Source organism: Harpegnathos saltator, unplaced genomic scaffold, assembly GCF_003227715.2.
Source record: "Harpegnathos saltator strain DR-91 unplaced genomic scaffold, Hsal_v8.6 scaffold7, whole genome shotgun sequence".
NCBI classification, from domain to species: Eukaryota; Metazoa; Arthropoda; class Insecta; order Hymenoptera; family Formicidae; genus Harpegnathos; species Harpegnathos saltator.
In genome coordinates this window covers 132625-160000 of record NW_020230537.1, presented here as the reverse complement: position 1 = coordinate 160000, position 27376 = coordinate 132625, and the positions used below count along the sequence as shown (strand labels likewise).

The window sequence follows — 27376 nt, the reverse complement described above, 5'->3', positions numbered from 1 at the left end:
TTTTATCATTTCGTTAAGATAACACTATCAGAGCGCATATTTAGTGCTCCTGCTTTTATAAGTAGCAGAGAATTATTTCATCAACATACTATATTGGAGCTCGCTGTCTCGACGACCTAATTTTCCCGCATGGCGAAACAACCAACAACAGAGTGTGTTTCTTTTTCTCTGCATTTTATTCCCGTAATCGACATGTAGTGCGTTGTTCTTGTGCGCAATTAGACAAATAAACACGAGAGGTCGCCTCTCTCTCTCTCTCTCTCTCTCTCTCTCTCTCTCTCTCTCCCTCTCTCTCTCTCCCTCTCTCTCTCTCCCTCTCTCTCTCTCTCTCCCTCTCTCTCTCTCTCTCTCTCTCTCTCTCTTCCTTACTCTTCATTATTTTGAATTCACCGCTGTCTAACTCTCACAACTTGGTTCTTGGCTCGTTAACCGTAGGTATGTGTGGACGCACTTGCTTAAATATTATACATCATCTCGGATGCAAAGAAATACGAAAACATCTCCATTCTTATCTTTGCGTCATACATTTTTTCGACGCTTTTAATGTTTTTTGTATAATTAGCTTTTTATCTGTCACACACAATTTCAATCGTCTCTTTCGTAAGTACTCGACGCGTCTCAATGTTACGCGATAAACTTGTAACTTTAATTTCATCGAATTAGAGAGATGATAGTCGCTCTATTGGGAGATTGATTGACCGTTAAAATAGGAGCTATTTGCTGCGCTGCAACCGTTTCCAATTACGCGGAGAAAATTTAAACTCCCAATATCAAGCGGTTGTCCTTGTTGTTGAGATAAAAATGATATCGCACGCACAGACTAATTAGATTTACATTATATACAATACACACGTCAATTTCATATTACACATTTATCCATTGTGTGTGCGCGTGCGTGTTTCTTCTCCCCTCAACTTGTTTTCAGCCAACAGTTCTCCCAATCAGTCTCAAACAGTCTACAGTTAGTCTTTGATCGATGACGAATTTAATATAATCGCGCGGCATATGTAATTGCAACTTTTAACATCGATCGGACATTAGTATGCGCACATGTTGCAATTGTGTTTTCGAATGTCGAAATAGGACTTATCTAAAATTATCAGTCTGCAAGCTTATCAGGTCGCGCGCCGTGCACTAGGTGGATCGTAACCGAAATTCTTTTTAATTACACTCGCGCGTTGCTTACGTTAGCGCTGAAACGTCAAAGCTGTCTTCTCTGAGCGCGCGCGGTATTTTCTCTCGCGTTAGGTATTAACTTTTAGATATTAAGAAGCAGTCTTCGCGCGCACTCGCGCGCACCGTTTAATCGATGGCAGCGGACATTATTTCTGATTGCAGGTGAATAGACACAACGATGGTAGATACACAACACTTTTGTCTGCGATGGAACAATTACCAGAGCAGCATAACCTCGGCATTTGAAAATTTGCGGGACGATGAGGACTTTGTGGATGTGACGTTGGCTTGCGACGGCAAAAGCCTAAAAGCGCATCGCGTCGTTCTCTCCGCTTGTAGTCCATACTTTCGAGAATTGCTCAAGGTAAGATCTCATATCTCTCTCTCTCTCTCTCTCTCTCTCGTCTGTCTGTCTCTGTCTCCCTCTTCCTCCCTCCCTCTACCTCCCATCTCTCTTCCTTTCTCTTGTCGTTAACGAGAAACGTTCACGCCAATCGTTCCGTTCATCTCGATTTTCGTTTCCAAACTCGCTAAATTTCTGTCATGATGGCAAAAAAGAATCATTATCGTGTGTTTTTACGTTAATCTTAAATGATCCGACATTGAGAGAGAGACTTTATTTACGCAGACTTTGCCATTGCATGTGAAAGCGACGCGAAGAGATATTGCGAATGTCGGTGTGCGTGTGTGCGTGCGTGCGTGCGTGCGTGCGTGCGTGCGTGCGTGCGTGCGTGTGTGTGTGTGTGTGTGTGTGTGTGTGTGTGTGTGCGCGCGCGCGCGCGTGTGTGTGTGTGTGTGTGTGTGGTCGGGCTGAAATATCAAGGGACACAAAAGACCTCGTAAAAGATTAGTTTGTGCGATTTAGACGTTGTCGGGTCAAAGAGTTTTCGAGTTTCGCAAGGAAAGGAAGATATATCTGAATATCATTCGAATTGGAATCAGCATCGCTGACGATTGCGCGCGACACGTTGCACTGTTTCAGAGCACACCGTGCAAGCATCCAGTGATAGTGCTCCAGGATGTAGCGTTCAGCGACTTACACGCCTTGGTGGAGTTTATTTATCACGGTGAGGTGAACGTGCATCAGCGTTCTCTCAGTAGTTTTCTAAAAACCGCAGAAGTCCTGAGGGTGTCGGGTCTCACGCAACAGGCCGACCAGACCGACAGAGACGAGGTACGTATACGAGACGAAATTGTGGAGCGCGCGCACGTTGATCATTATCTCCGATCTCTGTATCTCTGTGGAAAGAGAGAGGGGGGGGAGGAAGCGAGAGAGAGAGAGAGAGAGAGAGAGAGAGAGAGAGAGAGAGAGAGAGAAAGAGAGAGAAAAGACGAGCTCGCATCTATCTTGATTCCAATCCGTAATTGTCATAGGTCAAGCAAACAAAGATAAAGCGCGAAAGACTGGTTTGATATCTCAAATCCTCGGGATTCGTATTTCGGCTATATGGATCGCGGACGCGATTTAGACGAGCGATACATGTCTTGCTATCGCGACGTGAGAATGAATCCCCCCCCTCTCTCTCTCTCTCTCTCTCCCCCCCCCCATCCCGCCCGGTGAACTGATTGAAACGGCATGACGAATACCGAGCGTTATGACTAAACCGTTTCCCGTTGTCTCGCTTCCAGCTATCGCATGTCCGCGCGCTGGCGGCCGGCGGCAATCACTTGCCGTTTCACGAAAAGTCGGACGAGACTTTCCCTCGCGGCGGCTCGCCACCTACACCGGTAACCCCCACGCCGACGACGGTGCAGCAATTGCTGCGCCGGGCGCAAATACGTCGGAACGAGAGACGCACCCCGGACCCACACGACGAGTCGGTCAAGAGACCGAGGGTGCCGTCGCCGCCGCTCAACAACAACGACGCCACGCCCACGGACTTTTCGATGGTCAAGAACAATCATCTATCGGCCAAGGTCGAGGGCAACGGCGTGCACGACGAGAACAGTCTCGTCGAGGACAATATAAAGTGCGAGCCGTTGGAACTGACCGGCGGCAACGGCGGTGGCGGTGGCGTTGGTGTTGGCGTTGGCGTTGGCGTTGGCGGCGGTGGCGGTGGCGGCGGCGGCGGCGGCGGCGGCGGCGGTGGCGGCGGCAACGCCGGTAACAACGAGGACTCGTCGGATTCCGGTGCCGCGGCGTCGGATCGGCCGCCCGCCTCGGCGAGCAGCAACGAGCACGAACCGGAACCGGAGCACACGTCCGCGCAAAACTTTTTGCCGGAGAGCAAGCTCTTCACCTCGACGCCTGGCAGCTTCAACTTCAGCATGGCGGCACTCACCACCGATCACACGCCGTTACCAGGTACGTTGCCGAGAGCCCGACGCCGTCGCGGCGGACCTGTACGCACTGATACGCAGCGCGCGGCTGAGCGAGCGAGCGAGCGAGCGAGCACCTCTACACCACCTTTACCATCCTTACCAGCTTTACTACCTTTGCTACCTTCACCACCTTCACCACCTTCACCACCTTCGCCACCTTCACCACCTTCACCACCTTTACGCGTGAACCTTCCTTCCCTCTTTCACCCTGCTCTCGAGGTCACACTTCGCTGGCCTCGTCTAACGGCCTTTTCACCGGGTTCTCACCGTCGGCGTTGCTTCGTCGACGCGCGCGTCCACTACTCCTACCGTTATGCGAAACGATATGCGAAACAGGCGTACAGGCCGTTGTTGAGTTCCCGCGCTCGCGCTGCTATTGACATTGCTACGTATGACGATAGTGAAATTTCCAGGGTTGGGCCACACCGCCTTGCAGACACCGGACCTAGCAGGAACTTCGCAAGGTAAGAGAGATTTCGCTCCTCTATAGCTCTCTGCCCTTTTGAAATCATTAGAATTGCTTGAGAGATCGATCTGATCGATATCACGCTCCCGCTGTGTATATGTATATGTGGCACTTGTTATATCACGCGCGGCCGTAGAAACGCGTCGATGTGCGTTCTTTTGATTTTTTTAAGGGCACTCTGCGCGCTACTTTATTATTCCTCCACTGACAGTCGATACATCGCGGCAGACTTGGCGCGTCGTACGCGATGTAGCGGTTCGTTCTAATAAAGTAACTAAGGACTTGTGCAGTTGTATCAAACTAACCAAATCATACTCGATGAGAATGAAAATGTTTACTGGTTGCGGTGAAAGAGCACTACCATCTGCTTCAAAGATTATTCAATCTCTTTTTAATTGGCATGCGTTCCAAAATCATCAATATGTCATCATTACTGTTGTGTGTGTATATATGTACATATATATACACATACATACATATATATATATATACACATATATATACATGTATATACACATACATACATATATATATATATACACGTATATACTCGTATATATATATATATATATATATATATATATATACACGTATATACTCGTATGTATATATATATATATATATATATATATACACACATGGCATCATCTGCGATTTTCGCCTACATTTTGCATTTCACCAAAATCATGTACCCTATGAGGAACCCTCGCGAGACTCTACGACTCGGAACAAAGCAGTTTTGCGCAATTTCGAGCTCGGAAACGTCATTTTCGAGTCGCGCCATCGCGTTCTTGCAGAATTTCGCGTACAAGTGCGCTAGCTGGCCGTAACTCATGCGCTCTACGTCTTCCGATCAGTCGCCGTCTAAATTTCTTACAAGATATTTCTCACACGCTTGTCTTGTTGTATTATTCATTGTTACATCATCATCATCATTATCATTATCATCATTATCATCATCATCATCATCATTACCATCACCATCATCGTCGTCATTATCATCATCACCATCACCATCATCGTCGTCATTATCATTATCACCATAATCGTCGTCGTCGTCATCATCATCGTCATCATTATCATCATTATCATCGCCATCATCATCATCCTCATCCTCATCATCATCATCATCATCATCATCATCATCATCATCATCATCATCATCATCATCATCATCATCATCATCATCATTGTTTATTATTTATTGTCATCAGACACTCGAAACACTTTTGGCATTACGCGAAATTATTTACGACGATTTATTCGTATGCCTATCTGTACGGGACCTGTATGAGGGGTACCGGGTGTCTACCGGGGAGAAGAGTGTTTGGGGAATGTTGTTCCCCAAACGGAACGTTAGCGTTCCGTTGCTTCCGTCATTGTGTAAACTTGTGCGTCTAGAGGCACAGATAGGACAGCGCGCGCACGTCAATGTTGAGAATATTTATCTCGACGAGTTGCTGCCGTGCTGCCGTCTATTTGTTCCGATTGTTCGATTTTAATCACGATTGTGTAATGTCTTTTTGCGCGGAACCTTCGGGGAGGGGGCGGAATAATGAATCTCATTACGCGGCAAGGTGCCTTTGCTCTCGTCAAAAAAATGTTGCGGTTGTTCCGTTTCTTTTCTTCCCTCCTCTCTCGTGGCGATACGATTGACTTTGTAGCAAAAAAGACTTTGATCCGCAAGAGACACCCTGTACACCTACGGTTCACTCTTTGCGGTCGGACGAAGCGCAGTTACGCAGAGCGCAAAGCGACGTCTTTTTCGTGATCATGACAAACGGTTTGACCGACTCTCTCGCGCGAAAGATGCGCGCATTGGCCGCGGCAGCATTACATTCGCTGATACATCGGCGGACCGCCGTTCGCGAATCGTGATTAGCGCGAAGAAAAGGGATCTCGGATAGCAGCACTCCAGTAGTCCAGTTTGGCATCTGTTTGGCGCTGTGGTGGTGTACGGCGACGAGGCGATCTCTCGCGCCAGCGCGTCGCAGAGAGGGAACGTGCAACGTGTGAGAGAACGAACGGGGTGTGCTCGCGGAAGGGAGCGATCCAACGATGTCCACGTGACACCGTTGTACGCACGTGTATGTGCGTATTTACCGGTTCTCCTTCCTCGGATCGGGTTTAACGATCAATGCCGACTTGCTTTGAATGTCGTTGATATAGGTGTATGCCGATTTCGCGACAATCGATTGTTACCGTCAGCTTGTATCATCTCGTCGATTGAACTCGTTGGGTTGTGTGTGTGTGTGTGTGTGTGTGTGTGTGTGTGCGCTGTTGTCTGCGTGACTAACGTTTTGCAATCGAATCGATATCGTCGCGATCATTCGTTGTCGCGACAACGTCTGTTTCGTCGAGAAAAGATATGGATGGGAGAAAAAGTGCAGTAGAGAATCACCGCACGCACGATCGTTGAAGCGGTCGAAATTACATCTCGCAACTTGGTCGCGACATCGCGGCTTTTTTCTGTGCGACTACATATGCGCGCATGCGTATGTTTATACTTGTACATACATATGCGTGTACAATTGCGAATATGTTTTATCGGAAAATGAGGATGTGATAGAAAGTTGGCCATTTTTCCACTTTTCCCTTTATGCTCGCAATCGCATCATGCGTACGAGCGTATACGCGCGCTGCAACATCCGTGCGATTCATCTGTAGTAGCTGATTGAATCAAGCAGGTGAAGAACACCCACACACACGAGAGAGAGAGAGAGAGAGAGAGAGAGAGAGAGAGATTGAGAGAGTGGACGGGGGAGGGGAGGGAGCGGGCAGAGGATTCAAGTTACGGCGTTACGTTTTGAAGATTTTGGAAGACAATTGTGCACGTTTGTGCTACAGTGCAACAGTAGCATAGACGCGCGGGAGCCGCACATAGTGCGACGATGTAGCGACGAACGATATATCGAGAGATGTCTTTGCGAGCGACATTCAAAGAGACCGAGAGTCGAAAGACTTGGCTACTCACGTCAACATAATTGCGCGATGATTACATCGCTCAAGAGATACGAAAAGTCGCTCGCTGTGGGTTCGTGACAGAATGAACGTGAATAATTACGGGAACGAAGAATAACGACTCGAAAATGTGCGTGACCTTCCACAAGTGGATTTCGCCGGTCGTTGGGCATGCGTGTGCGTGTTTGCGCGCATACGTTTGCGCGGTGAGCGTTCGTTCCTGAAAAAAAGACACAGAGATCGTGTGTGTGTGTGTGTGTGTGTGTGTGTTTCGACGAATCGATGATTTCAGCTGGTGCTGCCTGACGAAAACGCTCGTCGAACGTTGACGAATTTTTCTCAATTATACCTCGCGTATACCTCTTCTTCTTCTCCTTCTTCTTCTCCTTCTTCTTCTTCTTCTTCTTCTTCTTCTTCTTCTTCTTCTTCTTCTTCTTCTTCTTCTTCTACTAGTATCCTTGAGAAGGAAAGATTTTGACGAATGCGTCGCAGAGCCAGTCGGCCGTTTGGTCGATCGTTGTGCAAATTCAGGTGCGGCCTCGCATTGTCGATTAATATTTGAACGGCTGGTTTATACTAGGTTAGTACTGAAAAAGTTTATCGCGACACAACGGGGAGAGGGGGGGAGGGCGGGAGACGGAGAGAGAGAGAGAGGGTGGGAAGGTTGGGCGAACGCGCGACGGGAGGGAGAGGGGATCGCGTCGATAAGGCTGCAGATGTTATCCGCCAAATTCAAGGTCTCTCTATCTCCAACCAACGAACGTGGCCAACTAAACATTGGCCCAACTAAAAATACAACGACCTTGGTACGCCACTCACGTTCCTGCCACTCACTCTCCGCTGGGCGGGCGGGCGCGCGCGCGCGAATCATTAGATACATCAAGTTATATCTCGCCGGTTCGCGCAACGGCGTGCCGGCGGGGGAGGGGGGAGGAGGCGTCGTCGACGACGACGACGACGACAATCTTTCTCTTTCGTCTCCTAGCGACAGTGATAATCTTTTCCCTCTGGACCGTCGTCGCGTCGGTTAGTTTCGAAAAGTAAGAGAACGTCTCTCGCGATATCTTGCGGTATGTTCGCGTTGATTACCGGCCCGACCGATTTATGCTCGACAATGTGCTCGAGGAATGTTTGCTCGTGTGAGCAAGAGAGAAAACGGCTTTGCGTCGTTCGAAATCGATATCTTGGATGACGTCTTGTGTCTCGCGCTACGGATATTATACGATAAAAATTCTAGACACACACACACACACACACATTAATGTATCGCGTGTGACGACACACGCGATATACAACTTTATTCAACACACCAACACATCACATCTACGCGAAGATTGAAATAAGGACTGAAATAAAATACGTTGTCTCTAATTAGTCATTGTCACATCCGTTGCCGGCAAACCGCGACTCTGTTTGACAATTTGCTCTTTCGCCCTCGAATCGGATTTTGGAAAGTAATAAAATTTCTATACACGTTGCGCGTGGTTGTTGAGTGAATGCTAAATTCACGAGCAAGACTTTTTGTTAGCGCGAGGTCGAGCGCGAACGATTGCAACGGCACGTCGTTTTAAACCGTTTGAAAAGTTAAAAGCGATATTTACAGCGGAAAGACGCGCGACGCGCGACGCCTCTTGTCTATGTAATGTATCTCTGCGGGTGTGTGTCGTCGAATCCCCCGCCTGAGTTGGAGAGGATCGGGACCGTTTCTAACGAAACGACCTCGGTAACCTCGGCGAATCTCGGTGTCCTCATCGCGCAATTATTTCACATTGTAATCTTACGTAAACCGAAAGAAATCGAAGCCGCGTCCAACTAGAAAATTTCTCTCACGACGAGGAACTGCGATGGTACTAACCATCATTTCGCGGAAAGAGATAAAACCGCGTCTCTCTCTCTCTCTCTCTCTCTTATTTTTATTAAAAAAAAGTTACATTCTATATTTGATATTGTTTTATTATTTGATTTCATCATCTCCATCGTCCATCGTTCGTCTGTCTGGCGCGAACGAAAGATGACCGTTATTCGTGATGAGCAAAAACTGCGAAACAAATGAATAAGTAATCAAGTAAAACATTCAACTTTATCTGTCACTTATCCGTTATTGTCAAATCTTCCTCCGTTTCGCGCGCGAGACGGCTAACTCGCGACGAGAAGCTTCCAAAGTACGAAAATACGAGTCGGACGCAAATTCTTATATGTTTAGAGCAAAAAGTCAAATATATTATCTTCCGAAATAGCACCGCTCTAGTCGCGACCGAAGGAGTCAGCTATGAAAAGTCTGCGAGGTGCGAGGGGGGACTTTGCGCCCGTGTACATTCCTTCGAGCGTCTTTCACAGCTCATCAAAGAGGGAGGGAGGGAGGGGGGGGGAGAGAGAGAGAGAGAGAGAGAGAGAGAGAGAGAGAGAGAGAGAGAGAGAGAGAGAGAGAGAGAGAGAGATCGCCATTTTCGATCGCCAACGTTTGATCTGTTTCTTGAATACTCATTCAAAAATACAAAGTACGCCACACAACCGATTGTTTTCCTCCTCCTCGTTCCGGACGGCGCGGCGCGGCGCGGCGTCCCGCGACTTGTTTCTCTTTGGTGCAGATGTAGATAGGTGGTAATCTGTCGCGAAGCTTAGCAAAAATATCGATTGCGAGGTTGAATTTGAGCGCGGTTTATCTTTCTTTCTGCGCTTGTGTATAGGGAGGCGTGGCAATGTCCGGCGCGGCGATGCATCGGTACTAACCAAATGTTTGTTCTATCGCTTTTTGGCGCCGTAAAGAGGGGGGACGTTGTATTTTTGCCCACCATCTCTTCAGACAGATAGTCTCGCGGTGCTCCTTCTCGACCAACTTGAAATGTTCTTAATGTATTCGGGATCGGGCGCGGTTCGTTTAGTTTTTAGTTTCGTTGTTTAGCGACTTTAGCGACGTCGCTAGCAAGTCGCTCGCGGTTTGGAAGCAGGCGCTAATACTTGGCCCATATTTCGCTAAACGTATCCAACGACCATAATATGCGACGCATGTTGTACGCATCTTCGTTTTCCAAGAGCAACGTTGTACCGCCCGCTACCCGCAATATTCCTCCATCTTTTTTTCCACTCCTATCCTCTCTTTTCTGTTTTTTCCTTCTTTTACGATCGTACACGCGAAGCGTGAATCTCGGCCGGTTTTTACAGTCGCTCTCTCGCCGATCTCGCCGAGGAATCTTCGAGTTGCGTAACGTCCGAGAGAGTCATAGCTCGCGAAAGAAAGAGCACGAATCTGGATATGTCGCCATCTATCGACGGCGCGAATAAGTGGAACGGATGCGAAATTTTGCCAGCCTCTGCCGACGAGACGACGCGTGTTTAACCCGCGCGCGCGCGCGCGCGCGCGCGTGTGTAAGTTCGTTTACTCTCGATACCGTGGCATCGCCTCTCTCTCTCTCTCTCTCTCTCTCTCTCTCTCTGTGTCTGGACACCTTGCCTCCCTGTGCACTATCTACCATCCTCCCACTAGCCCAACACTAGCTCCGTCGCTTTGTCGCTCTGTCTCGGTAGCTGCACGATCGCGTGTCACTCAGTGGCTCTCACTTTTTCTTTTTTCTCTTCCCGTAACTCTGCGACCCTACCTCGACTCTCTCTCTCTCTCTCTCTCTCAGTGTTCACTGCGCCGAATGTACGAATCTATTACATGCGTAAGAAAAAGGATTATCGATCTCGAACATTTCGAAATTCGGTGAGCGCGAATTGAGAGCGAAATGTGAGCAGAGTTGTCCAGGCCGCGTTCACACTCTCGGCCGTGCACGATAGTGCCACACGTTGAGATTAATAGTGGGCATCTCGCGCGATTCGCGATTCGCGATTCGCGATTCGCGATTCGAATTCTTTGCTAAGCTGTCGCTCGTGACCGTGAACGTATGCTTGAACGTTGCTCGTTGAACAGACGTGGACGTAGACGTCAGTTTCATATTTTCAACTTACTGTTATTGCGCGTGCAAACAAATTGCCCAAAGTGCGCACTGAAAGTTGTTGACGCGTGTCCAACTACTCGTCGATGCAATCGTCAGATTCGACGATTGCGTTCATTATCCGTCACCGAACGATTGAACGATCGAACGATTGAACGGCCATTGATTCGGTCTTGGAAATTTGCTCTTTTTTATTTCAATGTTTAAGATCCGTTCAGAATTTGCTGAAAAATGCATACATGTTTTGCTACGTAATGACTCTGAAACTCACATAGCTTTCTAGATTCAAGAAGAGAAAAGAGAACAAAAGTATGTGTACTCTTTGAAAGCTCTTTCGGCAGACTCCGGCAGTCGATGAAACAAGACGAAATTGCAAGAGAAATGAGGCCAGCAGCCGACACACATTCTCAGAATGTTAGGGAACCCCTGTGCCGTGCGCGCGCGCGATATTAACGGTACGCATTCTCGGATGGTCGCGCGACGCGGCGTGGCGCAGCGCGGCCGCCCGCGCCAAGGCCAAACGAAAGTTCGCTCCGAACCAAATCCGGCGGAATTTTTTATCTGTAGTACGTACTTATCGGGGACGTCCAGGTCTAGCTGCTTGTTTTCGCCCGCGCTATTATCGATGATGAACTTGAGGTGACCTCGAATACTGCGCAACAGCGCAGTAGCGCAGACGGAGAGGACCGCGGGAGGGATGACGGGCGGAGGGTGGGGGAAAGAGCGAATTCGGAGACGAGAGTGCAGTTGTGGTTAGCGACGGTGAAGCGCGATCAAATCGCTCGGCTGCTACCGGCTGCTGCGGGGACCGGCTGTGTGTGTGTGTGTGTGTGTGTGTGCCGGCCGGTGTGGCTGGGCTGGAGGGAGAAGAGCAGCACGCGCGCGAGTGCACTTTCGCCACTCCGTGGATCATTTGGTCGCGCGGTGGATCGCGCAAAGTTCATTCTCTTTTTTGCGGTGGAGGAAGGAAGGCGCGACACGAGTCCTTTTCCTTCTCTCATCTCGCGCACTCCTGCCGATCGCGCGTGCGCGCGCACGCGCACGCGCGATCGGCCGTATCTGAGTCTTCTTCACGTGCGCAGCCGAGGGAGGGGGTGTAGATATCACGGCCGCGAGAAACGATCACTGCACGCGCTGCGATTGCGGCTACATATATATTATGTTCCTCGACGCAGCTACCCGCTGCATTCCCGCTGCATTCGGATAAAATCGGTCTCCCTTCGTTCCTTTGTCGAAAGTTCCTTTGCGAGAATATATATTGGAGAAAACGGATGCGTGCCGCAATGCTGTTCATACGTTTATCCACGTACGCGCGAAATCCTTCTCATCGCCGCTACTCGCGTCTACTCGCGTGTCATCGGCCATCGGCTGAGTATCGTTAAGCATCGAGATCGAGATATTTGGCTTGGATTTTTATTGCACTTCATGATATTTCCATCGAATCAATTCTCCTTTGTCTCCTTTGGCGTCTCTCCTTCCTATCGCGAGACGGAATGAATAGTTGGCGCTGTTTAACAACTTTACGGCTTTACGGCTATTATCGTTGGCTTTATCTGGCTGAGAAACATTCCATTTCGCGTATCGTTGCGTTACTCCTCAATTAACCTCCACACACACACATACACACACACACACGTGTGTGCACACGGAGGTGTCTCGTCGGAGGTGTCGTCTTCTGACAAGGATGACGCGCTTCATTGTCGAAAAGATAGAAAGAGCTTGAGAGCGCGAGATGTATGGTTTACGTGAACAGAATGCACCTTAAATCTGCTTCGATATTTCTCCGAGTCCCGTTTCTCTCTCGCATAATCTATGAAGATTAACGCGAGGTGGAGAGGGCGAGAGGCGTGCAACTGTGGCGCTTATATCGTCTAAACTGTATTCGCGCCTGTTGGAGAAGCCAACGAGAGCGCTGCCCGCTAAGAATAGCGACGCGCAATCTACATGAGAAAACTCGCGGAGTCTCGCTTTGTGAGATGTCTCTCGCGCGTCGTAAAACACGTCGTTTGACCGTTCGTTGTTCGAACGAGTTTGGCGAGCGCGCGCGAGAGAGAGAGAGAGAGAGAGAGAGAGAGAGAGAGAGAGAGAGAGAGAGAGAAAATATACGCGCCTGACGCGTGTATTCCGCGCAGCCGAGAAGTTTCTTCTCATCGTTCCTCGGCCAGGCGCAGGAAAAAGGGTTGCTCGCTTATTATGGTACAATTTTTGTCTATTGCCGGACACACCGGACCTCTTCCTCTCGTTGTTAGGGCTCCGTACACACAGGTAGGAGTCGTGTCGTCGTGAAAAAAAATGAAATAGAGTAAAAATGGAGTTACCGCCCGCGCGCGTAGCGTCTTCGTTTTATCGTATGTTTTTACGCGCAGTCGCACAATGTGAATACCACTCGGAGTGTACGTTAGTTTGTAATTTTTTGCTGCACCCTGTAACAGCAAACAATGACAGGACGACACACACATTAGACACACATGTATGTTTCGTACAGTTTCTCTTCGTTACAGTTTCTGTCCATTGTTTTGCTTGTTGCTACAAACGGCGCAAGAGAAAATGGCGCGAGTGAAGAGAAAGACGCAAAGAACGTCAACAAAGAACAGAGAACGTGTTCGTGTAGTAGGATAAAAGATATTCGCATACTTAATAACGCGCGATGCGCGAGACTTTCGGCGATTCTTTCAAACTTCTTCCTTCAACACATCGCGAGTCGCGCGATTACTCCTGTGTTACGCTACGTGTGACCGTAACTATTAACTCTCACCCCCCCCCCCCCGCCCCCGTGCACAACGCGTGCGCGAGATTCATTTACCGCAGTACGCATAGAGACGTGCTTAGTTTTTACGTTTCGCAGTTCTTGAATACTACAAAGCTCTCTCTTTTCCCAAGTGACGCTCTCCTTTTTTTCATGTTTTCCCCCATGATCGATTATTGATATCGATTGATTGATGGATCGATACTCGATCGATAAGTATTGAACATTTTTACGACAGGGAGAGAGAGAGAGAGAGAGAGAGAGAGAGAGAGAGAGAGAGAGAGAGAGAGAGAGAGAGGCGACAGAGTTGCTTGAAACAATACTTTGATGTGGTTTGCGTCAGCTTAATTATTATCGTACTACGTAGTCTAGGGGACGTGAGTCTTTAGTTTCGTAATGTCCCGCGTTTTCCCCGGAATTGTTTTACCTGAAGCGGAGGCGCGCAACCTATCGATCGTTACGACTCTCTCCGCACTTTGAGTCAACATCAGTCATAATATAGCGTAACAGCATACACAGGGGTTATTAAGAATAATACACATCCTACGTATATATATCTTTCCTTGTCGGTGTATCGCGAGGGGAAGGTTTAGGGAGTACGGCGATAGAATCGTGAGGGGCGCCAAATGCCGAGAAAGAGAGAGAGAAAGAGAGAGAGAGAGAGAGAGAGAGAGAGAGAGAGAGAGGAGAAGCGAGGTGGAAAGCGGAGAGTCGACGTGGGGTAGCGTTGCCACGGGTAACCGGCTGGGTAAAATCCTGTAAAGAAGCGTCGCGGATTCTGCCGTGCTTCCGTTGACGATCCTCGGTCTGTCCAATGGGCATTGCTTTTATTCAAATATACCAAGCCTACCGATAGAGCAGCCTTGCAGGCTGCTGGAAGTCTCGACGTAAAGTCCGATTCCTTGTATTATGGCGCGCGATTTAAAGTGAGCTGCTACGGCAAAATCTTAGAGAGCTTAAACAAACGAACAAATTGAATCTCGAAACAATACCATTCGTCAATATTACGTTGAATAGCTTTCGGCCTAACTGTGTCATCAACCCCTTCTTCTTGCCATGTGCGTCGGTGACTTTACCATTTCATTTTAGAGTTACATCGATGTACGATATGTTGATGTCGCATCACATTGACGGGACATTGTCTGTCGTCAAGTTTTCGAAAGAGAGAGAGAGAGAGAGAGAGAGAGAGAGAGAGAGAGAGAGAGAGAGAGAGAGACCTAGATTGAATCTCCTCCTCCATCTCTGTCTTTGTTCAGATATGTTGCCTGTACGATCAAAAATCGAAAAAGCCAGTTTCGGTGTGTGTGTGTGTGTGTGTGTGTAGTGCGCGCGCGTGCGCGCTCACGTGTGTGAGCGAAAGAGAGATAGAGAGCAAGAGAATAAATATCGATAAATGTTTTCGTATTTAGAGTTTCTCGTTGCGGTACTAAATGATGTCGCGTGAATACAGTTGGACTCAGCCCCCTCCTCTTTGGTTGCAGACCAGGAGGTCACCGAGGAGGACGGGGGTTGGCAGTCCGCTACCAACATCAACGAGTATCAACGACAAATACAGCCATCGAACCAAAGTACAAGCGTAAATCAGTGCGGTGAAACGGTGCAAGCGCAGCACCAGGAGTTGCCGATAATTGATCTGTTAGACAACATTAACGATCAGATGGAGATCATGTTGAAATCTGAACCCACCTCGCCGAGAATCAGCGAGTTTGAATCATGCCTCTTATCGAGTCATACGATCGATGGACACACGGATCTCGATTCGACATACGAAAATCGACACGATGGCCATTTGCAAAAGCAGCAGCAGCAGCAGCAGCAGCAGCCACAACAGCAGCAGCCACAACAACAGCAGCAGCAGCAGCAGCCACAACAGCAGCAGCAGCAGCAGCCACAACAGCAGCAGCAAACACCTGGAAGATCCACGAATAATGCCAGCATGTCTTTCGTAGAGACACGATGGCTACGGCCGCGAATCGTTCCCTCGAAGCATCAGGATCCTTTGTGCACCGGCAACGAACAGGATCGTAAATATTCGAAACGCACTTATTGCAGATTTTGTCAAAAGACCTTCTCTCGCGCTTGGTCGTTGCAGAGGCATTTGGCTGATACGCATTTTTACGTGCCTCAATCGTTGTCCTGCGATCAGTGCGGCAGGAGTTACAAGTCGAGAAACAGTTTGGTCAGTCACAAGAGCCAATATCATGCTAGGAAGGTGCGCAAGGAGCAGCACGAGGCTCAGTGCGAGATTATGTATTGACACCATGGTATAATAATGAGGCCGATGTGCGATGAGTCTTTGCCTGATTCTCTGGAGAAGGGACGATATCGCGAGGATTAGAATTGTACGTTCCACGGGCACGAGGGTGGAGGCACGCACTCGGCGGCACCGCTCGGATATATCGTATTGCAGTTACATTTCGACAGTATTGGAGTGGAATTGTTGCTAGTCTGCTAATTTGTTCCTCTGACGATTATTACCTCGATTGAGACCAAAGAATCTTCCGTAATTAATCTTGTTACCTTTAATCGAATATACCAATAATAATACTCCGGGAATACGTTGTAAACTCAAAGACAGCGTGGCGCATTTAGCGGGCGTGTGATCACCCGAGATCCGCAATTCAGAGACTTAACGATTATGGCCTCTCTCTGTGTCTTCATTCGCGATCATGTCGTGACGTAAATCGTAATCTCGTAAATAATCCTTCTCTCCCTTTCTCCCTTCCTCACTCACCACTAAAATTCATCTGAACTTGGAGGAAATAAACGAGCCTTCTTCAACATTCAATTTAGTTTTTATTTGGTTTGCTCTGCGAGTAAACCAAATCCCCATATGGACTTTCTCTTGTGCTTGTGATTCCGTGACTCGATCAACCATATTTATCACGACGCGACGTGAGACTGCGTTATCGCGCAAATCGTGCAACGCCATTGCGGAGGAAGAGAGAGAGAAAGAGAGAGAGAGAGAGGGAGGGAGGGAGGGAGGGAGGGAGGGAGGGAGGGAGGGAGGGAGGGAGGGAGGGAGGGAGGGAGGGAGGGAGAGAGAGAGAGAGAGAGAGAGAGAGAGAGAGAGAGAGAGAGAGAGAGAGAGAGAGAGAGAGAGAGAGAGAGAGAGAGACAAAAGGACAAGGGGTCGAGAAGAGGGGGAGCTTGGATTATTTCCGTTGGTTACCTCGAAGAATTGATCGATCACAAAAACAAAATCGCGGATTGTTAAAGCTGCAGATTCCTACTCAATAGATATTATCAGTTATTAATTGAACGTTGATTCATGTTGTACATTATTGCGACATTTCAACGTTACATACGCGATTCGTTGTATATTCGATAAGTGTGTAATTACTACATTGTGTTTCACGTAGTTCACGTTACACAAGTATACAACGAGCTGCGCTCGTATAGACGATTGCATTGTTTGTCCCCATGATCGTTCGTGAGATTGTAATTATATTTAAGGAAACACGTGTGTGTGTGTGTGTGTGTGTGTGTGTGTGGGTGTGTATATATATATATATAGTATATATATATACTAATATACATATATATATATATATATATATATATATATATATATACTGATACGAAACCCGATATATAACGCAGTTTACAACTCAAAAATAGTTTTCGAAGGATGGCGCGGCGAATAAATGATACACATAAAAGCGAAAAGTTGTTTCTAACGAGCGAGCGCTATCTCACGGCCTAAATATCGCGCGAGAAGAAAGAATGTTCTGTCTGTGTTAGTGACTCCTCCGATCAAGGCTACGAAAGTATCATTAATCATGAAATATAGAAACATTACGCTTCATCGCATCACCTCATTAGAAACAGATATCGCATTTGTGTACACACTCGCATACAAACACATGTCTCTCGCCCACATGCGTACATGTACATGTGTGCGTACATCTATGCGACACACGCATACACACACAAGATACTCCGCTCTATTTTGCTGTAAATAATACGCATTGATATGGATATATCTGGTGGTCATAAAATACTAACTTCATCGCTCACGATCGTTTGCTGTATTTTGAAACTGCTTGCACTATATTATCTTAATCTAAAACGCTCGAAGAAAGTAAAGGGCGAGACGTAAGACGCCACGTCTTATTTGCCGATTAAAACAACTGGATCCGAGGTAGATTTTTGTCGCGATTATTAACGACCATTGTCATCGTGATCGATCGCGATGTTCCATTTCTCAAAGATCTCCACGCTTATTATTACAACGAGATATAATTTCAAATATATAATTCTTTTCAAGGGAGGAAGTATAATTTGCTCAAATTATTCGAGTAACATTGGCGCATACGCGAGAGCCGACGGACACCTTCGATGTCCCGACGTCTCTAACTTTTCGTCTCTGAGACAATACGCCGCAAGCATTTCTCAGTATTAACCATGTCTATTGACGTAGAAATTTTGCATCAAGCAATATAATTGATACTTTAACGCGTCTCTGTACACGTCGTGTCGTTTTCGTGCCGTTTCGAGCCAACTGCGATTTATCTCATTTGTTTGATATACATTACTTAATTACGGTAAAACGGTTACATGTAAAAACATGTTAGTGCTTCGTTGAAAAATCTTGCGGATAAAGCTCTTTCGGCGAGATTTGTAAAAATCGGCGGTTTTGATAAAGTTAATTTGTTAATTGTGTGAGAAGGACACATCCAATAACGAAGACAATGACGATTATATCGGGACGATTGAACCGCGACGAAAGAGAGTATCGACGACAAGCACGAGACAAGCACGATGACACGTGATCATATTCACCTTAATGGATGATTACAAAACGAATTTGTCGTATGAACTTAAAAATTACAAGTACAAATGATGATATCGTGAACAGCCAGATTAGCATAACAGACAAGGTTGAATCTGAAATGAATTTCAGTAGCAACGATGATTTGATGTCTCAAATCACGGAACATGGCAACACGAACGATGTGTTTGAAAGTCAAGCGAAACGAAACGGCAATAATCAAGATGAAGGTGGAAAAGGATAATCACAGCGCGATGATGTTACCCGATTACGATAACAATGATACGACCAATTGGCGATACGAGGATAAAAACAATAGTGTTCGAAGCTCATTGACAATAATAACGTTGACATTGACACCGACGACAAGATTGACATTAACTTTGACTCGCGGGTTTGCGATTATGTTGACGAATTACAACGGCATAGTCTGCGATTTTACGGAGAAGCCAAAAATGTGTCACTCTTTAAAATAATCTTCAAGAAACAAAGAGAAAAGGGAATCAAACGAGAGAGATACGTTGACAATGGTTGCGTTCAGTATACGTTTTGGGGTAGTGGCGAGCGGAAGGGGGGAGGAGGGCGATATTCTCTAGTACAAGAGTTGCATCTCATCGATAACAAACGTTGCGTTGCACAACAAGGCGCAAGCAGCAGCGGCAGCAATATAGCATCCATAAGCATATAACTTAAATAGGTTTAAGAAATAACACGTAAACAAATTTGGGCACGGCTTATGGTCGGGTGACGGTGATGCCACGTATGCTCGACTAATTAATAAAGCGTAAAATGAAATACTAAAAGGCGGATAGAAACAAAAGTGTGTGTGTGTGTGTGTGTGTGTGTGAGAAAGAGAGAGAGAGAGAGAGAGAGAGAGAGAGAGAGAGAGAGAGAGAGAGAGAGAGAGAGAGAGAGAGAGAGAGAGAGAGAGGGAGAGAGGGAGAGAGAGAGGGAGAGAGAGAGGGAGAGAGAGAGAGAGAGGGAGAGATGGAGGGAGAGATGGAGGGAGGGAGGGAGGGAGGGACAAGGGTGGCACATGAGTGCTTCATACTTTCTCATCTGCGGAAATTCTGGTTGTGTGATTTAATCGTGATGCTGGTGTAGGAATACTGATTAGTAATGTGTGATTACGGCGGCAATGTCGTGACTAGACAGACGAAACAAGCAATGGATAAAGTAGAAAAACACATTGGGGAACATGTCCTCTCTCTCTCTCTCTCACTCTCTCTCTCTCTCTCTCTCTCTCTCTCTCTCTCTCTCTCTCTCTCTCTGTCTCTCTCTCTCTCTCACTCTCTCTCACTCTCTCTCTCTCTTTCGTTCTCTCACTTCCCCTATCTACCTGTCTCCGTTTCTATCTCTATCTCTGTCCTCTCCTCTAGTCTAATTTCTATCCATCCACCTGTCCGACGTCTGTGCGACATTCCGACATTCCGAGTGTGAAGAATCCGCAAGAGTAGTAACCCCTGTGTGTCTGGTTCTGCCGCCAGGTCTGTTGGCTGGCAGCGGCGCGAGCGATGAGTTTCGATGCGAGCCGTGCAACAAAAACCTGACCTCCCTAACGCGGTTGAAGCGGCACATACAGAACGTGCACACCAGGCCCAGCAAGGAACCGATCTGTAACATCTGCAAGCGGGTTTACTCCAGTCTGAACAGTCTGCGCAACCACAAGAGCATCTATCATCGGCAACACAATAAAAGTGAGCAGCAAAGAAAGGAAATAGCGCAGATCCGCGAGCGGCAAAGAGACCAGCGTGAACATGTCGAGAGAAATTATTCTTCGCATCAACGGCAGCAGCAACAACAACAACAACAACAGCAACATCAACAGCACCAGCAGCTGCAGCAGCAACAACAACAACAACAACAACAACAACAACAGCAGCAGCAGCAGCAGCAACAGCAGGCTCAACAACATTCGCGAATGGGATGAGATCTCTCATCTTCCGTTCCTATCGTTCTTTCTCTCTCTCCATCTCGCGTGAATTTCTCGGTGTCGTGGGTATATCGAGTGTTTACGCGACACGAAGTAATGTTGCCATTATCGATACTGATCATGATACAGCGCAATCTTCGTTCTCGCGATCGCTGGCGATCGAAATACTTGGAATTTCTCACTGGACAGCAAACTTGGATCTAGATGTCTTTCGACAAGATTGAACGAGACTCGAGGACGCGGGACGTAACGTACTTTTAACGTACTTTTAACGCAACTTGTTGACGAGTCGCAAGGTGGAGGAATCCGCGATCTTGAGTCGAATCTCGATCGTCGATGGCGCGTCGACGAAGCGGCTTTAGTCGCGATTTGGATGCAAACGTGTGTGTCGGATGCTTTTCCCCGCCATGAGATACTTCACGTGTGTGCTCTCGCGACAAAGTACTCGGTCACCGATATCATTTGCGTCTCTCGCCAATGGCGACTGGTAAAAAATGCGAGCTGGACGAGGAACGTCATGGGCTGGCTGAAAGACACTTGTGGTCGGGAAGGCGGTCTGGGAGTAGTGTTGTTTCGAATAACTATATCTATTCGAACGGCACCGCGAGGTTGCGTCGATATTTTTTACGAGTAAAAATGCCTGACAAGATCGTCGCATCATCTTGTAAATAGTAGCGCTGTGAAAGTTCTCGAACTCTTTGACTCGTGTATCGGAAACTGAATTTGAGCGATTACTTGCGCGATGACTTGCGTAATCCCTTCGATTTTTGTCACACACGTACGCACATGCAGCACACACACACACACACACACACGCACGCACGCGCACACACACACACACACACACACACGCATACGCATACGCACGCACGTACACACTGTTTGTTATTATTTTTATATATTATTTATGTGAGATAAACACGATAATAGGAGACAAATTTCTATTTATCGTCCTGTGTGACGGTACGTGAGAAAAAAGGTGCGGTACAAAACGGGATAATAAAATATTATTTAACGTATCTAATTTATTCATAACACGCTCTTATATACTCCCTTGCAACAAAGCAGTTGGAATTGGCTAATGCCTCCTTTATTCTCTCTTCAAATCCTTCCTTCTCCTTGCTCTGCAGCTCTGATATTGTTTTCCCTTTTCCCTCGTGTATATGCTACATCCACGAGATTTTCCCGTTGTGATTTAGCGCCAAGATCGTTTTCGGCGATTTTTTACTTATATCCCGACATGACGCACATGACGCGTTATGTCATCGTATGTTCATGTCATCAATTTATAGCGAAGTCGCCACGAAACATTTCGCCACGAGAGAAGCACATTTATTCTTATAGTCTCTTTTCCTTCATTATCGGTATAACGTTTGCTTTAAATTTCTACGATTCATCTCGAGATGGGGAAACGACGAAACAAATTGAATTGATTCTCGCGGCTGTGATTGATTATGTTCGCTCTCTCGAGTCGCAGTTTTCTCGGGCGAGTTTTATTTGCTGAAAACTAATCACTGCGACATATATGCAAGAGAAAGAGAGCCCTCTAATGGAGTGGCTGTTGCCACTCAATAATATGGTTTCCGTTATTGCGACGCCCCGTTTTGTGCATGCATACATAATGTTTCTGTATCTTTATATTATGTTCTCGAAGTGATTTTCTGTTTTCCTTGTTTTTTTTCTCTTTTCCTTTTTCTCTTTTTTTTTTCTTTTATCGGTATCGATATGAGACCAAAGACCGACACTGTTAAAGTTATTCATGGATGAAGAAACGTTCACACTAAAGAGACTGCAATTGGCAGAAGTGTGAACGATACATACGCACACACATCTACTGTACATCTCTCGTCGCGAGACACGCGCGTTGATATATAAGCGCGGTGTATTCGTCGCTTATCCGTCAAATCCGTCCAAGAAGGGCACGTTCATTCTATATTTATTGGTTGGTTCTCCTAGAAAAAATATCTATGAAAGTGAAATATCTTTATCTATTTAATGTATGATTAATCATTGTTCTACCGTACTCTATCTCTCTCGATGTGTTGTAGTAGTTGTTATTGCCATTAACATTTATCTATCGGCAAGTTTTCATATTATCGTTGCTATGGCTATTGTCGCTCCTGCTACTATTGCCTCCATCACTATTGCGACCGTTATTGTTACTTTTTATACTAGTTATTGTTATCACACATACACACACACATACACACACGCACGCACGCACGCACGCACGCACGCACGCACGCACGCACGCACGCACGCACGCACGCACGCACGCACGCACGCACGCACGCGTACATTGCCTGTGCCGGCGACATATCACGGATATATTTTATTCTCTCTGTCCATCGAACGTTATATACCGGGAGAAGTCGTTACGCTTATGTTTACAGCTCGGGGAAAGGTATGTGTGAATATATTTCATCGTTTATCGAGTTTACGTGATATTTTTCTTCTTGTAGAATCGCGCGAGCGCGGTTTCTCTCCAAGTCGGTGTCCGTGTTCGCGCCTAAAGTAATCGTCAATTGCACTTTTTATTTTATTCATCTCATCTTTGCTTTTAATCTGATTGCGCGATTTGCCACAATTACAAAATCAAGACACAGACACACACACACACACACACACACACACACACACACACGCACGCGCGCATGCGCAGAAACACTAAATAGAAAAAGAAAAGTCTATGTATATATATATATATGTGTATATATATATATATATATACATATATATATATATATGACGTATATCGCCCGGTTTACATTTTCGATCATTTCCTCATGAGGAGAAAACAAAGAGAAACAGAATAAGAAAGCAGAAAGAGAAAAGGAAAAGGGAGAGAAAGTGCAAAGAAAAAACAGGAGAAAGAAGCAAGAAATAACAATGTCAATGTTTCTCGCACTCATTGGAGCTCTCGCTGTCCTTTCGTCCTTTTCGTCACCACGAAGAATACATATCCTCGTTGCATTTGACACGGTTCGATAAAGCGAAGCGTATAAAAACTCACTCGCAAGTAAGTAAAAAAGGTACAAAACAAATGAAGCATATACCAATCGCAAAGCATAGCGCGTGCTCACGCGAGATAAAAACGCAACACAACAAAGATTGTCCGCGATATCGCGATGGGAAAAGTGATTTTTTTTGACCGAACGGTTACGATTGAACGGAAAAACGGCGTTCCACGGCGATCCACGCGTTATTTATTATGCATGACCAATGACAAACCAGAGCTCCGAGCCACTTTAGTAGTAGTCTGCGACTGTAAATGCAGTGGAAAGCAAAGGAAGTCTTCGAGCATACACGTGGCTCGTAGAGATTTGAAGAGACTGTCAGTAAGAATATCGACTGAGATGTTTGGTAGCACAACCTTCCTTTGATACGGTCTGCTCTTGATCTCGATCCTGTTGACCCTTAACCAAACACACGATCACTTTACTCACAACTTTCCCGATCGACTCCCCTGAGCCGACCGTCAGCGAGAAGCCCGCGTTTTCGACCCTACCACCTACGTATCACCCCATCTCTAGCCCTAATCATGCAAGAATACATAGCAGCGTATCGTAACTAATCTTGTCCAGTGATATTAATAGCAGTCGTATCTTTGTTCTTGTTTGTTCCCGGTCCCGCTCGCTCGGCTATACGTTTGGCTCTGGTTCGTCATTGTTCTGTGTGTACCTACCCGCTACCTTCACGAACACGGACTTGCGCTGGGGGTCCATCCACACACGTGGCTCTCCGCCGTGTGCCTCCTACACCACAAATATTGGTTCGTAATGGAAATATTTCTTTTTAATTGGGTGTCGATGCATATATGCAACGGACTATGGTACTTGATTTATCTCTCTCTCTCTCTCTCTCTCTCTCTCTCTCTCTCTCTCTCTCTCTCTCTCTCTCTCTCTCTCTCTCGCACTCTCTCTCTCTCTCTCTCTCTCTCTCTCTCTCTCTCTCTCTCTCTCTCTCTCTCTCTCGCACTCTCTCTCTCTCTCTCTCTCTCTCTCTCTCTCTCTCTCTCTCTCTCGCACTCTCTCTCTCTCTCTCTCTCTCTCTCTCTCTCTCTCTCTCTCGCACTCTCTCGCACTCTCTCCTATTTTTATCCTTTTATATACTTGTCGTTTTCTCCCTTTTGCGCACTCGCTCATGTACGCATCTATTTACGTTTCCACTTTACGTGTATGCTTGCGTATTTTCATGTACTCGTGCAACTCGATATATTCGATGTACTTTGATTCTTTTATTTGTTCGTTTTTAACACGTTCTTCGTCCCGTATAATCAACCGTTTTACGCACCATCTCTGTATATTCATCTATCGACGCGCCTAACTTTTTTTCCTCTCTTCTCTGGTTGCTTTGTGAAAACGCTCCAACTATACATCGCTGCCATTTTCTTCTTCTTCTTCTTCCTCTTCTTCCTCTGCTGCTGCTTCTTCTTCTTCTTCTTCTTCTTCTTCTTTCTTCTTCTTCTTCTTCTTCTTCTTCTTTTTCGTCTTCTTTTTCTTCTTCTTCTTTTTCGTCTTTTTCTACTTCTTCTTCTTCTTCTTCTTCTTCTTCTTCTTTTTCTTCTTCTTCTTCTTCTTCTTCTTCTTCTTCTTCCTTCTTCTTCTTCTTCCTCCTCCTCCTCCTCCTCCTCCTCCTCCTCCTCCTCCTCCTCCTCCTTCTCCTCCGCCTCTTCTTGACATTGTTGTTGCTGAACGTAAAAACGCGCGGTCGCATTACGATCGCATGGATGACAGGCCCGCCGTCGGCGATCCTCGCGATGCGACTGTCCCATCCGCTGCACGGCAGCTTGTTGCCACCAGGAGTCTGTTACACGTGCGACGTGTGCGGCAAGACTCTCTCCACGAAACTCACTCTGAAACGGCACAAAGAGCAGCAACACTTTCAGCCGCTAAACAGCGCCGTATGCGCGCTGTGCCACAAGGTGTTCCGAACGCTCAACAGTCTCAACAATCACAAGAGCATCTATCATCGTAGACAGAAATAGAAGTGATCGCGGATGCGCGATATGTCTCGCGTGTCTTGCGTGTCTTACGTGCCAAGGGACACCACGGAACGAGCTTAATAGAGACCTTAATAGAGAGAGGAGAATCGTGCGCCATCCTCGCTCCAGACACCATACGGAGAATCGCGTCGTCCTCTTCTCCAACTCTCGCGCGCGCGCGCGCGCGCGATTCGTTTTGCGCAAATCGACGCTACTCGATGCTATCCCTCGATTGCCCCCTCGTATAATGATGACGACGGTATCTTCTCGAATTTTCGCGTATGCTCCTGTCTGTCTGTCTGGTTTGTCTTGATTTCGCTCATGATTACGATGAACCTCTTGTACGACAAGACACAGCACGCTCTACCTGTGCTTCGCTTGTTCTCCTGTTTGCCGATCGCGATGGCAATCGCGATGGATTTCCGACGTCGATTATCGAACAGACCGACCGGGAGCTAACGGCAATCGTTGAGCGAGCGAGCGAGCGAGAGAGAGAGAGAGAGAGAGAGAGAGAAAACTCGCGGTGCTCTTTCGATATGGCTTGTTGCTACTACGAAAGGTCGTGTACAGGTCGTCTCTACGAGGAAAACTTTGTGACGCGAGATGAGACTTTTCGACGATGAACCAACGACGAGAAAATGCGGCTTTCCAAGTGCTCGCATGCAACGCATGAGATGCGATTATTACGTTACGTTACGTCGCGTTGCGTTGCGTTGCGTTACGTTACGTTACGTTACGTTACGTTACGTTACGTTACGTTACGTTACTGTCGCCATGTCGCTTGTACATTGGTTGGCAATGGGTTCGACATTTGGGACCAGTCAGAGTATACAAGACTCCGAGTTTGCGGATCCTTTTTTAGCCACTCGAGCGGCCGTATCGTATCGTAAAACGCAGCTCGCGCGCTCACGTTATTCGCCGAACGGCGCGACGGAGGTTGCGCGCTAATGTCTCCACGCCCGGTGCGCGCTCGAACTTTCGACTTTTGTCCGGTGTAACAATTTTCGTTTACTACAAAAGCGAAAACGTGCCGCGCGCTCCGCGAGATATATATCAGTGCTTCCAAATACGAGAACGTACGTACGTCGTGTGTGGTAGATCACGCATGTCACGCTGTCGCGCGGACTGGAAATTGCTGCAATTCTGGATCGCGTGCGATTATTTTATATATTTCTATTTTTTTATATATACATACATGTACACGTGTAAAATGCTTCGGACGTTACGACAGCTATCGTCGACATCGCGCTCCCGAGCTTCCGAAAAAGTTTCGACAATTCGATCGGTTGACGAAGAGCGTCGAGAAGAAGTGAGACTGACGGGAGTGCAATCGAATGATTTAGAAATTAGGCTTCGGTTAATTAGGCTCCAAGTTGATCTTTAAGTCGATTCCCATTCACGCGTTAACTTTCGCTCGTTTCGGGTCGTTTGTTCTCTCGCGAGAAAGCTCGCGCTTACGCGCTTTTTTCACTCACAAGATTTACGTATACTGGCGCGTTGCGGCGTTACGGGACCCGGTGCCAATGGATCAAAATACAAGCGTGATATTAGCGCTGCAATTGCTCGTACTTATAAACTTGTCTATCTCTAGAATACGTTCCTCCTTTACGTTTCGTTTCTTTTTCTCACACTTGTTTTTCCGCCTTTACATTTCTCTCTCTCTCTCTCTCTCTCTCTCTCTCTCTCTCTCTCTCTCTGTCTCTCTCTCTCTCTCTCTCTCTCTCTCTCTCTCTCTCTTCCCCATTAATATTTACGCAAAGTATCGCAGAAACGTACAGTCCACGTACGTACGTACGTACGTGGTGGGATGCAATGGAAACTGGACTGATCGCGCAAACACCGGAGATTTCTCGGAGATTGTGTAACGTCGGTGTGTAATGTTTCGTAGACTCTCCGATTCCCGATGTTGTATAGATGCGACATAAGGAAATATGTCTCGCATCGATCGTCGTTTACTTCTCCCGCGATAATAAATATACAGCTCATTTCGATGTGCAACGTAGAAATCTGAGACGATTGTTATATTATAGCTGTCTCTTAATCTCAAGACAGCCGGTCCGATGTTCACAAACGTGTATG

The 27376-nt window shown here is 46.9% G+C and overlaps 1 protein-coding gene across 1 annotated transcript in view; it reads left to right on the top strand.

Moving 5' to 3' along the window:
- The window catches only part of br (broad-complex core protein), a 47161-nt gene extending 20214 nt beyond the window's left edge, over window positions 1-26947 (top strand). The window contains exons 4-9 of the mRNA XM_025305495.1: window positions 1339-1540; window positions 2159-2350; window positions 2806-3188; window positions 3276-3481; window positions 3900-3962; window positions 25050-26947. Coding sequence (XP_025161280.1) covers window positions 1355-1540; window positions 2159-2350; window positions 2806-3188; window positions 3276-3481; window positions 3900-3962; window positions 25050-25300 — 1281 coding nt within the window. The 5' untranslated portion in view covers window positions 1339-1354 and the 3' untranslated portion in view covers window positions 25301-26947. The remainder of the gene's footprint in view (window positions 1-1338; window positions 1541-2158; window positions 2351-2805; window positions 3189-3275; window positions 3482-3899; window positions 3963-25049) is intronic.
- The last annotated feature ends 429 nt before the right edge of the window (window positions 26948-27376 follow it).